The sequence below is a fragment of the Notamacropus eugenii genome, chromosome 1, assembly GCF_028372415.1.
Source record: "Notamacropus eugenii isolate mMacEug1 chromosome 1, mMacEug1.pri_v2, whole genome shotgun sequence".
Classification (NCBI taxonomy): domain Eukaryota; kingdom Metazoa; phylum Chordata; class Mammalia; order Diprotodontia; family Macropodidae; genus Notamacropus; species Notamacropus eugenii.
Genome location: NC_092872.1, coordinates 203,235,641 through 203,252,726, shown reverse-complemented (window position 1 = coordinate 203,252,726; position 17,086 = coordinate 203,235,641). Strand labels below are relative to the sequence as shown.

The 17,086-nt window shown below is 39.7% G+C and overlaps 1 protein-coding gene across 1 annotated transcript in view; it reads right to left on the bottom strand.

Moving 5' to 3' along the window:
* Positions 1 to 2,906: 2,906 nt before the first annotated feature.
* The window catches only part of HTRA1 (HtrA serine peptidase 1), a 69,610-nt gene continuing 55,430 nt past the window's right edge, over positions 2,907 to 17,086 (bottom strand). Inside the window, exons 4-9 of the mRNA XM_072624720.1 lie at positions 13,663 to 13,857; positions 11,409 to 11,441; positions 7,172 to 7,286; positions 6,860 to 6,917; positions 5,354 to 5,449; positions 2,907 to 3,620 (exon numbers count right to left, since the gene is read on the bottom strand). Coding sequence (XP_072480821.1) covers positions 3,452 to 3,620; positions 5,354 to 5,449; positions 6,860 to 6,917; positions 7,172 to 7,286; positions 11,409 to 11,441; positions 13,663 to 13,857 — 666 coding nt within the window. The 3' untranslated portion in view covers positions 2,907 to 3,451. The remainder of the gene's footprint in view (positions 3,621 to 5,353; positions 5,450 to 6,859; positions 6,918 to 7,171; positions 7,287 to 11,408; positions 11,442 to 13,662; positions 13,858 to 17,086) is intronic.

Below are 17,086 nucleotides of genomic sequence, written 5' to 3'. Positions count from 1 at the left end.
TTCTGAGACAGGATGTGAACTCATGTCTATGGACCTGATCATCAAATATCACCCAAAAAAAAAATCATCAAATATGTGATGATCCAAGGTGCCATCTACATCCCTGAAACCATTTAGTTCAATACCTGTGTTTCGCAGATGAAGAAATAGCCCAAACAAGTCCAAAGTTTCACAGTCTCTAGGCACTATACTATTCTCTTGTACAGATCTGAGGGTTGGATAAGTGATGTTTCTGCCTCTAAAACGGAGAGAGCACTTTTCAACTGTGGTTTTGATTGGACCACAGGGAGTCTAAAAGGTGGATTTTGCAAGGCTTGACATAAATCAAGTATTACAAATTTATTGGCAGGGACCATTCGGCCCCCAGGGGAAGCACTCTGGTAACTGGCTCATCATATTGCAAACACTGGGGACAAAAGAATTGTAACAGAAGTTGGAGGAAGCATGTAGAAAAGCACAGCTCAAGGAAGAGCGAGTACACACAACGCAAGCCAGGGAAAGGAGAAGAATAAAAGTCATTCCTCAGCCAACAAGGCTTCCAAAGAGAACGGAGAATCATCTGAGAACCCAGGATGCAGTTGAGAAATAGTCTGGAGGTACTGAAACGCCAAGGTCTCACTATAACTGTACATCAGCTAAAGGAAAATCTGGCAGGAGCATTTTTTTAAATGGAGGGAGAAATGGAGGAAGGTGGAAAGCATCAGGCCAACACCCCTCAGATTGTGAAGTTTCCCAGCCCCGCCCCCTGAAATAAAAAAATAATCAGGGCTCGCAATATTGTAGCTCTGTGGTAGGTACAGAAAGTTTTCTAATCGAAACAGCTTGCAAACATTTCCAGTCGTGGCACAAAGCACGTAGATGGAGAAATCCTGGCGTGGGAGCTGTCCTAAAAGTCAATTTATCCAGCACAGTGGGAGAATCTCCAGTGTGCTAGAATTCACGGGACAAAGAGAATAATCTTGGGAAGTGTATTCCCTTAGCAATTTTTGTCTATATGGAAATATTCACCAAGTCAAAGACAGGGTAGGGTAGGGAAGAAAGACTAAGAGACAAACACGAATATTTAGCAAAGGAAGAAAGTGGGGTAAAAGATGAGATACGTATAGAACTGGAGGAAAAAATTAAAACTTTGGGACCTCTCAACTTATGCCAGAGGGTATTTTAATTCAGAGTGCCCTAGCCCTGTCTCAGCCACAATACTTGCATAGCGACGCTATTGAGTGTTGACAAAGCACCAAGGTACTTTTCTCCATGGTTGATCATCTGTTCCGAGAACAATAAACTGAATACAGGCACACCTGGACTCCAAAACATGTATAGAAACAAAACCTTGACACAAACAGAGCCCAGGCTCCCTGAACCTGTGGCCATCCTCAAAGATATGAGACCGTGCTGAGAAACAAAGTGCAGATGCCAATTCCTTCGACACTGGAGCCCTGAAGACATCGTTACTGGGCGTAACCCTGCTGTCGCTCTCAGCAAATATTAACTGAATTTTAAAAAACTGCACACATGGAACAAAGGGAGATAAATCAGTTACTACCACCATCATCAGTTCTCAAGAACAGGGCATGTGTTTCTGTGTTTCTGAAATCCTACTGTGACCATCCTGGACTCACCGATATTGGTTTGCTAGATAGGATATCCATCTTTGAATAAATAGATCAGCTACCTGGAAGTCACAGCAGGATCATAAACGTCTATTGATCATTTGACTGGCTAACTAATTCATTAATGCATTTCACCAAGTTTAACATTCACGGAGAGTATGTTTAGTGAAACCAACGACTAACGTCTTTTGTTTAGCTGTATCAATTTGGTGTTTGTGAACGGGAAGTCTTTCAGCAGCTATTTTAGCAGATAAACATTAACCCTGGGATCATAGCACGCATTTTTGATGGTGTCCCACGTCTGTCAGAGTTTTGTCTTCTCAAAATAAAGCAGATTTGAAGTCTCTTTTCTTGGCTTAAATAAGCATTTTTCTCTTTTGGGGCCATACCACAAAGACTTAGGCTAGGACTGGATAATTTGCAGCCTAGGATTTTGCAATGCTGGAGAAGCTAAGTAACTTTCATGAGGTCTCACAGAATATTAGAGCCGGAACCTTAAAGGTCAGCTAGGGTTTTGCAACAGTCATTTTTCACAAGTTGATTTTTCAGACCCTTTAGAAACTTTCACTGAGTCAGAGAGTTGCTAACAACTACTTTAACCCCTTAGGGAGTCTAAGGCTTCACTGGACTTTTATTTTCTCTGAATCACCTCAAGATACTCACTTAGTTGAACTATTGAAATCCTGAGGCCCAGTTACAATCAACTTTTGGATACCTTACACTGAGAGAACACAAAGGACACCTTGTCTGTATTCTGCACTTGCCTTCTGGATCTGCTTTGTTCTCGCAAAACTTCTTGACCCTTTGAGGTATGGTAGGATGTTTTTTGTTTGATGAGCTGTGGTCCTATGATTTTTCAATAGTGACTATTGCATTTGAAGAATCAATACATCTTAATATCTCTTAATTCTAGTGCCCTCCATCTGCTAATTATTTTCTATTTATCCTGGATATAGCCTGCTCTGTATATATTTGTTTGCAAGTTGTCTTCATTAGATTATAAATTCCTTGAGGGTAGGGACTATCTTTTGTCTCTTTTTGTATCCCCAGTGCTTAGCATAGTGCCTGGCACATGGTAGGTACTTAATAAATGTTCACTGATTGATAAGAATTGGGAAGAACCTCAGAGGTCATCTAGTGCCACCCTTCTCTGACTCAGGATGGCTTAAAAATAGCTGAACACCCTAAGCGTTCAGGTCTATGTGTACAGATTTAGTTTGATGAGATGAACATCAAGAACAACCATTTCAGAAAATGTATCCATCTGTTGATAAATAAATGACACAGGGAAGAAAATATGTACAAGTATTTTAATAGCTCTAATTCAAAGGCCATAGTACTCCCAATGGGTCATGGCTTCTGAAAGGAAGCTGCCATAATTCTGTTCGTAAGCCAGCATTTACCCACTCCCGATCTCCAGTAGTTGATCTCATTGCAGTGGTGTTTCCAACCAACTCTTCCACATGCCATTATGAAATCCACTTGGCACCCATCCTACTGGATATTTGATCAATTTCATTAGTCAGGCTAAGATGAAGACTCAGCAGAAAAAAAGAAACAAATGCTGAGCCTCTAAGCAGGAACAGACAAAGTTGGCAGAAGAGGAAATGCTGTGTACATAAGATACAGAAGGAAATAATTATTGTCTGAGTATCTGTAACATTACATTTGTTTTGCCTTAAATCTATTAAAAGTTATTTTGTTGGCCAGTGCTGTTCTGTTGAACAAACAAAATGTTGGTCAAAAGTCTAATAATGTTTCCTGTACCAGCACAGAGTCATTATAAGCAGTCGATTGGGAATGAATTCAGAGAAAACACGGAATCCAGCTCGTGTTTCTACCTAAGGGTCGATTTCTTCAGGAATCACTGTGATCATAATATCTTCGTTGCCTCTGCGGACAACCATGTTCAGGGTACTTTCTTTTTTAATGACATCACTGACATCATTGGCAGAGACCACAGATTTTCCATTTATGCTAATTATCACATCATTTTCTTTGAGGCCTCCACTGCAATGTAAAAGAAAAAAATATGAGTACATCATTCATTGCATTGCTTCCATTTGACCTCTCTATATGCTCCACTGGGAATGCTACTGAAGGGGTTGGAAAATCATAAGATTTAGAGTGGAAAGAAGGGATCATAGAGATGAGGTAATCCAACATCATCTTATTAAGGAAGCAGACACGCAAAGTAGCTAGTAAGTGCTAGAGCTGGACCTCCAACTCAGTTCTCCCCACTCCAAGGTCTAGTATTTTTTCCATTCCCTGTACAAGGCAGGATGAATGCCAGGAACCTGCCAGGTAGAAAAATAGATTCCCCCTAGTCTCTTTCTGCTCTACTTAAGAAAAGCATAGCCCAGATAACATACAGGATTAAGGATGGCACTGGGGGGGTGGGAAGGATTCATCCCCAATAATTCATAGTAGTAAGTACCCTAAAAATCTCCAAAGGAAATAAATACAAAACCATCTATCACTGTCATTGTTGAAATGCTTCCTGAAATGCTTCTGGCTAATGCTAAAATAGTTGATTTTATACAAAAGTGTTAATAATTTACAAAGCTGATACAAGCATGATAAATTTATTTCAGCCAAGTAATTTCTAAAAGAGTGTAGTAACTGTAGGCCCAATTTGAACCATGCTAGGAAAACTACATCTCTTGAAAAAAAAAAACAAAATGATAGAATGCATTCCTATAGAACTTTACACACCCATTTACCCACAACAACCCTATGGGGTTAATGGTACAATTATTGCCCTGATTTTATAGATGAGCAAACTAAGGCAGAGAGGGGTTAAGTAATTTCCTCAGTGTTGAGATCTCAGGCTTCAGAGATAGATGGAACCTTGAGAATTATCTTTTTTAAGCCCCTTGTTTTTAGAAACGTAGAAACTGATGTCCCTACTTGCCCCATGTTACAATGGTATTACATAGGGAAGGTAGGGTTTGAGCCCAGGTTTTCTGATTCAAAGCTAGTATTCTTTCCACTATACTAGAGCACATTTTGCCTACACAATACTCCTTCAGCCTGGCAGTCCTCTAACTTTAACATAAGATTATGGCTCTCCATTCCTGTCACCATCAGCACAGGTAATATTGGTACCACTTTTCTTAGAGATACAACATATGTTGATTGTGAGATGAGCCACTACTTTTCATGTGAACCTTAAAAATGAACTTCTTTCCCTCTCTAACCTCACCCCAGAGATTCCCCAAGGATTTAATCTTGTATATCCATTATAGAGAAGGCATGTTATGGTGGATAGAGGGTGGTCTGGAGTCAGGAAGTCCTGAGTTCAAATTCCATCCCTGAAGTTTACTAACCATATGATCCTAGACAATTCACATAATCTTTTCTTCAGGCAATTCCCCAGGATTTAATCTTAAAAGTAATAGATGGAATTCAAGCTGCTTTGGTGGAAGGAATTCTGAAATGGGGGACTCCCTATGCTGACAAAATCATAGATCCATCACACATGCGTAATGGATTCCTACACAGCTGTTAGAAAAGTTAAATCATTCCCTTTAGAGAATAGGAGGCCTCCTTCCTCTTCTCTGTCTGAGGCAGCTCAAGTCAAGCCTCATCCTAAACTGGATCCCACAGCAGGAACACACCAGAGATGTCACACAACAAGTCAAACAACAACCACTTGTGCTAACCATCTATCTGTAAGGAAATATATTAATGGGCCAGTCATGGGAAGAGGCAAGATATTGAGGGGGAAAATTCTAACTTACGCTTCAGCTGGAGTGTCTGGAATTACTTCTATGATATAAGCTCCAGAAAGGACATCAGGGAAGTCTCGATGACGATCCTTCAGCTCTTTAGCTTTACTGTGGAGGAAGAAAACACATCATCCACATCATCCAGCTGTGTAGATTTCAATTCAGCCTGCTTTATAAATCTTAAGGCACATTATGACTATGGGATGTCATTATTAATTATTATTATTCCTTACCTTATTGTCAGAATAGGATGTACCTACTCAGCTTCCTAGGTTAGGGCCCTAAACAAGACTATTTAACCTTCATTTTTTAAAAATGCTTTGATAAATTACAAATTCTACAAGCTTTCATGTGAGATGTAAGTATTCCCAAATGCAACCTCACCCTCCATCAGTGTGCCACCCTCCCTGCAAAAACAAAAACACTCAACATGTTTAGTCCTTGCAAAATCATTAAATTCCTAGGAAGTGGCATCAAATATGCTGTCATTTATATCTAAGCCCATAAAAAGGAAACTATCATAGCTTTAGCCAATCCTCTTAATGTCAAGAAATAATAAGTAGAACCCCTCCCTCATGATAGTACATCAGGTTTCTCCATGAAGATTTTTATGAACCTGTCATGACATGTAAAAATTAAAATGAAGTTGCTCAAGATAGGGGGAGAGATAGCCGGAAGGATGGATCACCAGTCATCTCAGTCACATAATAATATGCTTGACCTAGCATTCCTACAAGTAAACTCCCACATACTTTACTCTACAAAATTTAAAATGAAAGGCAAAGCATTGCTTGGGTTGAGAAAGACAGTGTCTGGAGTTTTCTGGGGATGTATAGTTCAGCGAAATTAACAAAAATTGAACAAGAATCAAGGAAAACTAAACTGCTCTCTAGATCTGGCTTTCAAAGAATGGGGCAAATTCTTTTGGTTGAAAGAATAAATTACAAAATATGACAGTCAGTATAAACTCCTCACCAGCATTTCTGGTCCCTCACCTTACTTCTAAGACTTCCTCATTTTAACCTGACACTGAAACCCTCATATTTTTAAGAGCAGCTTTGTGAAAATTCCCATTGAAAAATGTATGCACCATCATGAGGGGAAAAGATCTCATTTTAAAGGAATGCCTTTAGAAAATTAGGCATCATGAGGTCATGGAAAGAGCAGTGGGTCTTGGAATCAGAACCTTATTTGAGGAGTGATGCTAATACTTCTGGTTATGAGACTGTAGTCATGTCATGTAACCTTCTGGTGCCTCAGTTGCCTCATCTGTAAAATGAGGTTAATACTACTTGTACTACCTACCGTACAGGCTTATTATGAAGGAAGTAGCCGGTAAAAGCTCAAAGTGCTACATAAATGTGAGTTACTACTCTATGATATATCATCATTAGTCTTACACATTCAGAGAAATTCAGACAAAGTTTCACTGGCATTCAGGGACACCACTGTGAACTTTGAGTCTAACTCTCAGTGTCATTTAAAAAAATAAAATAAAATAAAAGCCTGTTTATTCACCTAGATGTAAGTGACATCATTCGAATTCCAATGTATTTCTTCTTGGTGACAGCTTTTCCTATGAAAGTAAAAAGTAAAATATAAAACAATCCTTGTTAGTTGTTCACAGAGAACAAGTAAGTGTCCTGGCACCACATTCTCTGTTTTGAAGTTAGGTTCAGAGGGCTCTATGGGGCTTACTGAGAGGTTGGGCAATCGTGTATGTGAAAGGTACCGTGATGTTGACAACAACTGTGATTCATGCAAGGGAGACTGGAGTTCTGACCTCAGGCTCTACATTAGCTCTCCACGAGTATCTGGGTGACATCATACCTTTAGCCTGTCTGTCATGGGACTCAGTTAAGAACTTCTTAATTTTATCAGATGGGATTGCAAAGGAGATCCCAGCAGTTACTTTCAAAGTATTAATTCCAATCACTTCACCATCCTGAAATAGAAAGATCAATATTTAACTAAATGCATTTTTTAAATACATAATGAAAAAAATATTTCTAGTAATCTCAAAGAATGTATTAGGTCAGTTCCTGCTGACAAAAAGTTCAGTAGAAGGAAGTATTTCAACTATTGAATTATAAGTCCAACACACTAACTAACACCTCACTTTCTTTTCTGACATCTAGTCCCACATGATCAATTACCTTTAGAACATTTCAAACTGGATGAACTACAGGCATCTCAAACTCAATATTTCCAAACATTAACTCATTATCTTTTCCCCAAAACTCACTACCTTTTCATTCATCCATTCAGTAAATATTTATCAAGTATTTACTAAGTGCCAAGCACTGTGGTAAGTACTGGGGATACAAAAAGAGGCAAAAGAAATTCTACCCTCAAGGATCTTAAAGTCAAATGGGGGAGACAACCTGCAAACAAATATGTACAAAGCAAACTATATACAAGATAAATAGGAAATAATTAAAAGAAGGAAGGCATTGGAATTAAGAGGGGTTAAGGAAGACTTCCTGTGGAAAGCAGGATTTCATTTGGGGTTTAAAGGAAGTCAGGGAGGTCAATAGTTGAAGTAGAGGAGAAAAAGCATTCCTGGCAGGGAGGTCAGCCAGAGAAAATGCCCAGAGCCAACAGATGGAAAGTCTTGTTGGTAGAACAGCCAGGAGGCCAGTATCACTGGGTCAAAGAGTGAGTTGGGGGATAGAGTATAAGAAGGCTGGAAAGATAGGAGAGTGGGTGCTGAACATCTCTGTTTCTGGGGAAGGTATCACCAACATCCTTTTCATCCAGTTTCACAACCTTTAGATTTTACCTTCCCTTTTCCCACATAACCAGTTACCAGTTTCATCTCCCACAACATCGCTTCTATCCATCCCCTAGATTGCACTCACATAGCCACTACCTTGTTCAGACTCTTATCACTTCTTCACTAGACTATAATAGCCTCCTAATTTGTCTCCCTACCTCGAGTCTTTCCACATGGCAATCTACCCTCCACCATGACTGAAAAAGTGACATTCCTAAAGCACAGATCTTATTATGTCACTCTCTTGGTCAATAAGTTCTAAAGGCTCCCTATTACTCCTAGGTCAAATACACATGCTCATTAGGCACTCAAAATCTTTCCACAACCTGCCTCCAACCTACTTTTCCAGGTTTCCAGACTCTCTTTCATGCACTCTACATTCCAGTCAAACTGGTCTCCCTGCTCTTCCTCATACACATTCTGACTTCCATGTCCTTGGCCTTTGCTCAGGGTCCTCAGTGCCTGGAACATACTCTCATCTTACCTCTGCTTCTAGTTTCCTACAAACTTCAGTACAAGGGGCACCTTCTGTACTGAAGGTTTATTGATCCACTCCCCACAAAAACATTATGTATTTCATTTTTGTATGTATTTATATGCTTAAATGTGTACATGTTATCTCTCTGATAAAAATCTAAGTTTCTTGAGGTCAGGGACTTTCAGTTTTGTCTTTGCAGAAATCAGGAGTAAGAATGACACAGTGACATTATAAAGACAAAACTTTAAAAGACTTAAGAACTTTGACCAACCATGATGATGACCAATGGTGGGCAACCATAATTCCAGAGGATAAACATGAAGCCTATTACCCATTTCCCGAAAGAGTGGGGAGAAATTTATTTTGCTTGACTAGACATATTCATTATAATGGTTTCCTTTTTTTTCCCCAATGGAGGGGCAGGAGATATGCCATTAAAACATTAGTCATAATAGCTTTGATTAATGTTTGCCAAACATGGGATTAGAAAGGCAAACTGCTAACTTTGGAAACCACAATTGGCAAATACTTTTCTTTTTAAAATGGAAATTCCATAAAGGACCTTCAGGTCTTTCAAAGAGTGGGAAAAAAAAAACCATTAAAATAGGAGTTAGAAAACTGATTGTATCTGGTCGTGGTTCCATTATTTAATTGTTCTGTGACTTCAGATTAGAGATAAACTTCTCTGGACCTCAGTTCTCTTATAAGTAAGAAGAAGTCATTGGACTATATGATCTCTAAAATCCATTCTAGATTCAATATTCTATAATCCTGTGACCTTTAGTCAAGAAGACCTATGGACATTTGAAATTTCTCTGAGTCCTTAGTCAATTAATTCTTTATCTAATATCAGTTAACTTATGGATGAGACCAGGATGGAAGTTTTAATCCACGTGGACTCATTAGCTTTGTACATTTTAGGAAGACTAATCTTAGGGCCTCAATGTCAACCCATGAGGATCAATTGAAAGAATCAATGATGAAGAAGAAAAGACATATCTTGTCATCAGCCCCCTAGATAAGGGAACAGGTTTGTTCTGTTGGCAGAACAGAAGACAAAATACAATGGCAATGGGGAGAGGTTGCACAGAAATAAATTGGCTGGATCTATATTAAGGGAAAACTTCCTAATGTCAGATTCTGAGTTCCTTGAGAGCAAAGTCTGAGGTTTTTTTTGCCTTTCATTTTATCCCTAGCACTTAGCAGAGTGCATGATTTGTTTTTCAGTCATTTTTCAGTCTGGGACCCCATTGGAGGATTTCTTGGCAAAGATGCTGGAGTGATTTGCCATTTCCTTCTCCAGCTCATTTTACAAATGAGGAAACTAAGGCAAACAGGGTTAAGTGACTTGCCCAGAGTCACATCAATAGGAAGTATCTGAAGCCAGATTTGAACTCAAGAAGATGGGTGTCTTCCTGATGCCAGGCCAGGAACCCTATCCACTGTGCCACCTAGCTGGCCTTGTGTGGCATATAGTAGGTATTTAATAAATGCTTGTTTTCTTGACCTAAGAGCTATCCAAAAAAGGAATGAACTCTTTGAGAAGGCCGCTAAACTGCATGTGAGATCTCTGTGGGCCACGATGTAACTGAGAAAACTCCATATTCACATTATCTGAGCTCTACTCTACTTTTGTTTATTTTGTTAAGAATTTCTCAATGACATGTTTAATCTGGTTAGGCCATAGTCAAGATCGCTGAGGGCATGAATGCAGTCTTCGGTCGCCTCTGTTCAGGCTCCTCAGGGAGGTCCCTTCCAATTCTGAAATCCAGTGATTTTATTCCATGCACTTCAGTCCCAACCTCAGCTCCTGGTTTTCAGGGTCACTGAGCACAAGAGAATGGATGGTGAGTGCAGACATCCATCCTGACTACCAGAGAAACAACTCAAAGGGGAGGGGACAAATATTTATTTAACAAATTTTTGTTTTTTTAATTTAACAAATATTTATTAAACACCTATTATGTTCCAGGAAATGTGCTAAGTGTTCTATAATTAGCATCTCATTTGATCCTCACAACCACCCTGGGAGGCAGGTGCTGTTATTATCCTCATTTTACAGACCAGGAAATTAAGGCAGACAGAGGTCAAGTGACTTGCCCAAGGTCATACAGTCAATGTCAGAAGTTAGACTCAAACCCAACTCTTCTTGGCTTTTAGGCAGATTCTCCATCCACTATACCATGCTGCCTCTTATGTAATGTCACATAAACCATGTAATATATTATATATTTATTGATATTTTATATCCCCCTCTAAGATTATAAGTTCCATGACATGTGGGATCATGTATTACCTAAATTCTGTATCTGTCCACTGCCTACCACAATATTCTGTACACCATAGGGATTTAATAAATGTTTACTGAATGAATAAAGTAGCAATGATTTGTCAAAAATGTCATTAATAATAATCATAGCTAGCACTTATATAACACTTTAAGTTTTACAAAGCACTTCACAAACATTATCTCATTTTGACCTCACAACCTGCCTCTAGGAGGTAAATGTTACTGTTATGGAAAACAGAGGCCAATAGAGATTAAGTGACTTGCCCAGGGCCACAGAGTTAATAAACATCTGAGGTTGGATTTGAACTTAGGTTTTCCTGAATGCGCCACCTAGCTGCCTACGTAAATTCATAATGACAACAAGACAGGATCTAGGATGTTCAGAGAGCAACAGCTAATGTAATTGCACAAATTTCTTTGGCAAATCTTATTTCATTAAAAAAGAAAGTTTATCAAGTGCTAAACAAATATTATAAAATTAATAATTATTATTATAATAAATATAATAATTTTTAAGACTTACCAGATTTACTAAGGGGCCTCCAGAGTTTCCATACTGAAATAAAAAGAAATTAAAGGATTAGAATTACTTCTGTCAATGCATTCACAGTCTGCCTCTGAATTTAGAGCCTCACAGTTTTCACTGTACGAAACTCAGATTCGTTACCAACTTGGCTTAAGTCTGAGCTATGGTGCTTTCCTGAGACTTGGACCTTGTCAATCATCTAACTTCTCAATGAAAGTAAATGGAAAGGTTCAGGCCATTTTTGAAAACTAACGAAGTTCAAGAGTCTACCCTATGAAGTAACAAACACGTTTTTTCCCCACTTTCTAGAAGGAAATAAGATGTTACTTTATTTAAAATCCAAAGAACATCATTTGGTTTACCTCTGCCTTACTGTGGGAACATAGAGTTAACCTGGCTCCATTTTATTTCCATTACTTCATGTCTCAATAACCCTGATGTCAGGAAAGCTTGGGAATAGAGCCTGCTGGTTAGAAGCAAAGAGTGCCTGAAATTGCATCGTGTTTCTTAGAAATTGGTCCAACGTGAAAAATGGCTTTCAGAAAACCAATCCTATGAGGAGACATTTGAAGGGGGAAAACATGATTTCTTAAAGATTGCTTGGAAAAAAAAGTACCGGAAAATCTCTGGCCTCATTCTAGTGAGACAAGTTTAATAGGTTGGGTCAAAGCTTCATGCTGTGTCTATTACAAAAGGAGTGATCACATTTGGGAGAAAAAAATAGAGAAAACTGCACAGATTAAACCCCACACCCAGGGTTCAAAACTTGCCAGTTATTGGCAAAATTGGGGGCTACTCTACAGAAGGCTGCAAAAATAACAGTCAATTATGTGGAAGGAGCACCAAAGAGTATTAAAGGGTTAAAGTCTTCCTAGAAAGTACAACAGACTTGGAGTAAGGGGACACTTGGGTTTGTGAGTTAGCATGATATTAATGAAAAGAGTGCTGGGTATTAGAATAGGTGTATTTGAGTTCAAACCCAGCCTCTGACACTTATTAGTCTTAGAACTACAAGAAAATTTCTTAAATTCTGAGTGTCAGTTTCCCCTTCTGTAAAATGGAGAAAATAATACTTGTAGTACCTTCTTCCCAGGGTTGTGCTCAGGCATTTTGTTGTTGTTTTCGTTTGTTGGGGGTGGGTAGGACTAGACCTGTGATTTCATTGGTATAGGGAGCTCTTGGAGAAGAACTCTCAATGCAGGTCAGCATTTCTTCTCTGTATCTTAGAGTTTTGAAAAGTTCCTTGGAGTCACTGAGATGTTACATGACTTACCCCAGGACATGCAGCCAGTAAGTGTCAGTGCTGGGACTTGACCCCTTACTAAATTACTTACCAATGCCAAGATTAGCTCTCTCTCCACTCCACCATACTACCTCTAGCTGAATCTCATAAGAACATTGTGATACCCAAACAGTATAACACACAGAAAGTCCTCTGTTGGACTTTATTGTTGTCAACTATGTTCCAACACTTACCAGCAGTAAGATGTTAGGCAAGTTACTTAACTTCCCTAAGACTCGGTTCTCTTGTCTGTAATACTTGCAATATCTCCCTCAAAATGAAAGTGCTTTTGACAATTTTAAGTATAATATAAACTCGAACTCACGCTGTCAAAAACCAGGAAGATTCCATGAGAGGAAATCTGTCCACTGCTAGAGAATAGCATGGTCACTTTTAAATGAACAACTTTGTAGTTCAACTGATGGGCTATGGTGACTATCCTGGTTAACTCTGCATCAGAGGTTAAAAAAATGCTGATAACCATTTTCTAAAATGATTGCTTTGACCTGATAAATTTTGAATTGGGAGGAATCTTATAAGAAAATTAGCTTGATTCCTTAACTGTATAGATGAGAAACGTGAACAGGAGTTCTTAACTCAATGTCTTTGAGACTTTTTAAAAATATTTTGATGACTATATTTCAATATAATTATTTACCTTTGTAGTCCTATTTTATTTTATTCATTAAAAATACTATTCTGGGAAGGGATCCATAAGCTTCACCAAAGTGTCAAAAGGATTCGTGAGACAAAAAAAGAACCACACCCCCTGAACTAAAGTGATTTGTCCAGTGTCACACAAGTAAATAAGTAGAAGAGTTGGGATTTGAACCTAAGACCTCAGATTCAAGAAAAGGCAGTTTGAACTCCAATCTTTACCTTTTTTTTTTTTTGAAAAAGCAATGTCATCATACCAATTCAGGCCCCACTGGCTTACCCAGAATCTGGAGAACAAGAGCCAAGACTCACATTGATGATGGCGTCTGTCTGAATATAGTCCATGTCTGAATTCCGTAGCCCTAGTTCTTTTCCTCCTCGTTGGGTGGTACTAACAATCCCAGTAGTTACTGTATTTTGAAGTGAAAATGGACTTCCAATCGCAACCACAAACTCTCCAGGCCTCAGTTCTGAGGAACGACCAAGGAGGAGGACTGGCAGCTTTCCCTGTAAACAATAATTTTTCTTTTTTAAAAAAGCAGCATATGCTTTTGCTCTAAAATCAACATGGACTGCCCAAGGACCACACTCCTAGATATCACACTGCACAAAGATGGCAGACCACTGGGTCCAGACTAGACATTTCTGGTGGTTACAAATGGTAACCATATTCCCCGTGTTTTCCAGGAGAGGTACACAAATCCTATGGGAATAAAACTTCCTTTTCCACAAACTGTACCCAATAAATCATAAGCTATTATAAAACACATGAATATTTGTGTTCTGCCTGCCAAGGAAAATGTCTTAGGGCTATAGTGCATTTCTGTTTCTGATAGCATCTTGAAATGATTAATACACACTTGCCATTGTTGTTTCAGGGCCAGGGGAGAGATTAAGAGGTAAGGTAAAAAGACAATAGATTTCACATCTTTGTTAAGGAAAAGTGAGCAGGAGGTTTTAGTGATTAAGCATCACAGAATCATCAGACTCAAACCCTGAGGGGGAAAGGCAGATTTTGAGCTTGTTAGGGTTTCCCCAACTATCCCCCACCCCAAACCATTTATCCATCATCCAACAGAGATCAAGACAGGTGATGAAGACATGAAAAAAGTCTTACTGTCTCAAGTGTCTGTCTGGCAAAGGTGCCAAGTGATAGAAAACATACCCCTATTAATAATATGACCCTGTACTATTGGGTGAATTCAGCTGTGCTTGAGATGGTTAAGCTCATAGTCAATGTTAAACTGGTTTACTTTTTCTCCTCTTAAAATAACTATACAATTGAAAGGGAATAGGGACCAAAAACACCAGCTATTCTAGACCAGTTTTTAGGTCACAACTTATAGATGAGATCTGAAAAAAGAAAAAAACATAAGTGGTCAAATTCTCTAGTCCCGTTCCTTCACTGACGACATCCAAACAAACCATGGTGGAGACAATGCTAGATGAAGTCGCCAAATAATGTGTGATTTTCCTATTTCCCAGTCCAGGATGGCTGACCCACCAAGGGCACAAAGATGGCACTCCATTAAATGACTCCATAAAAGCAAGACACATCCGTGCCCTATAAATAACTATTTTTAGGTGTGAAACAGGACAAAATACAACCATTCCCCCATAATCTGGGCTTACTGCTTATCTTAAGGGGACAGTGAATATCAATTCTCCCTCATAGAAGAGAATATGCTGCAGCTTTAAGAGAGTACAAGAACACCTGAGGATAGCTTCATCCTCTGTCCCCAGTCCTGAGCCAAACAAGTCTCCTGAGGGATTTCACTCTACTCAGTTAATTAAGGCAAACAGCTGCCTAGACATAGATATTTTCCAAAAGGGAGAGGTTTGTCCCAGACCTTTAGGCCAACTGGCCCTCGGCAAATGTCTATTCTGTGCTCATCAACCTCAGGAAAGGGCTGATCTCTTCACCCCCACAAAGGTGCAAAAGCTAGGTAAGAAAACCAAGTGCCAGAAAGGTAGCTGGGAGAAAGGGATAATCCAGTAAACTCCTACAACATGCCAGGCACTGGGCTAAGCACTGGTGATACAGATAATCCATAGAAAGACAAAGGACACAACAGGGAAGGAAAGGCAAGGATATGGAGGGAAAAAAATAACTTAAAAAAAAACTGCTTTTGAGACCAGAGGAGTAGGAGTATTAACTTCCTCAGGGGATCATAGAAGTTAGAGATGGAAGGGCTTTGGACTCACCTCTCCTCCTCCCAATTCTACACCTGAGGAAAATGAAGCACGTACAGGTTAAATGCATTGGCCAAAAGGCAAATGGGTAGTGAGGAGGCAAGCAATTCAAACCTGATCCTCTTTACTACAAACCCAGAGGTCTTGGTGGGGAGGGAAAAGGAGGGAAGGAGCTCAGCACACTGTGTTATCTCCTCTACATGTAGAACAGAAAAATGGGTGAGAACTGCTACCCATGAAATGGCTGCCAGGCAGCCCAGTGTCAGCCTGGGGTTCATCGCTGAAAATTCCAGGTTTACACTACAGTGTGTCTGTCCCCTCCCAACAGAGGGAAGTTTTTGTCTGGGTACTTCCCACCTCCCCAGAAGCAAGAGCACACACAACATTCCCTACATAGTCTGATGTTCTCTTGGAGATCATTTGAGTCCAACAGCACTCCGGAGATTTCTCAAAACTGAATATTTACAATGGACGAGGGCCAGTGACCCCTGCCAAGGAATGACTTTCTCCAGTAATCACAGCAGGTTAGGAGTCAGCACAGCACTTTGTTAGATAGAGGCCCTGTAAATGTGTGCTCAGCCGCCTGCTTCTTGGAATGAGCCCTCCTTGGGGAAACCACTGGGTTCTGAGGTCCTGAGACTGGCTGCAGAGTGGAGGGACTTTCAGGAGTTAGGGAAGGGAAGCCATCAGCAATGAACCACTCCTTTCAGAGCAAAGGCTTAAGAAGAAGTGACGGTAGATATAACAAGCCTGAGCTCCAGACATAAATCAGAGAGGGAGATGCAGACAGTTGGGCGGTAAGGTAGTGACAGCTCTGGAATTGGGAGTCAGGGAGATCTGAGCTGGAATCCTGCCTTGTTGCCTGCCCTGGGCATATCATTTAATCTCTCAGTCTATAAAACAGTGATGAAAATAATATCACCTACCTCATAAAGTCATTAGGAGAACCAAATGAGATGATGGATGTAAAACACTGCAAATGTTAGCTATCATCCCTGCTAATGATCGTTAGTGAGGGGACAGCATGTCATTTCGGGAACTGGCCTCAAAGGCATGAAAACTTGGGTTCGATTCTCACCTCTGACACTTATGACTCAGACAAGTTATGAAACCTCTCAATATTCTAGCAAGTCTTCAAGAATGAAGTATAATTTGCAGAGAAGGTGCCAACATACATCAGTAGAGGGAGTTTCCTCACACAGGAAATTCATTGAAATCACAAGTCCAGTCCCTATGCCTAATAACAGCAGTAACAGAATTTCTAGACTGGAAGGGACCTCTGGGGATCAGTTAGTACAGCCCATACTTGAACAGAAATTCCATTTAAACCATCCCAAACAAGTCCCCTCTTGAAGGCATCAAGTAATGGAGAGATCATTCACTAAGGCAGCTCATCACACTCTGCAGCAGCTCTGGTTTGACAGTTTTTTTCCTTATATTATGGAAACTAGCCTCTTTGCAACTTCTACCCATTTTCCTTGGTTCAGCTGTCTAGGACTGAGTAAAATGAGTCTCTTCCCTCTTTAGATATGACAATATAAGA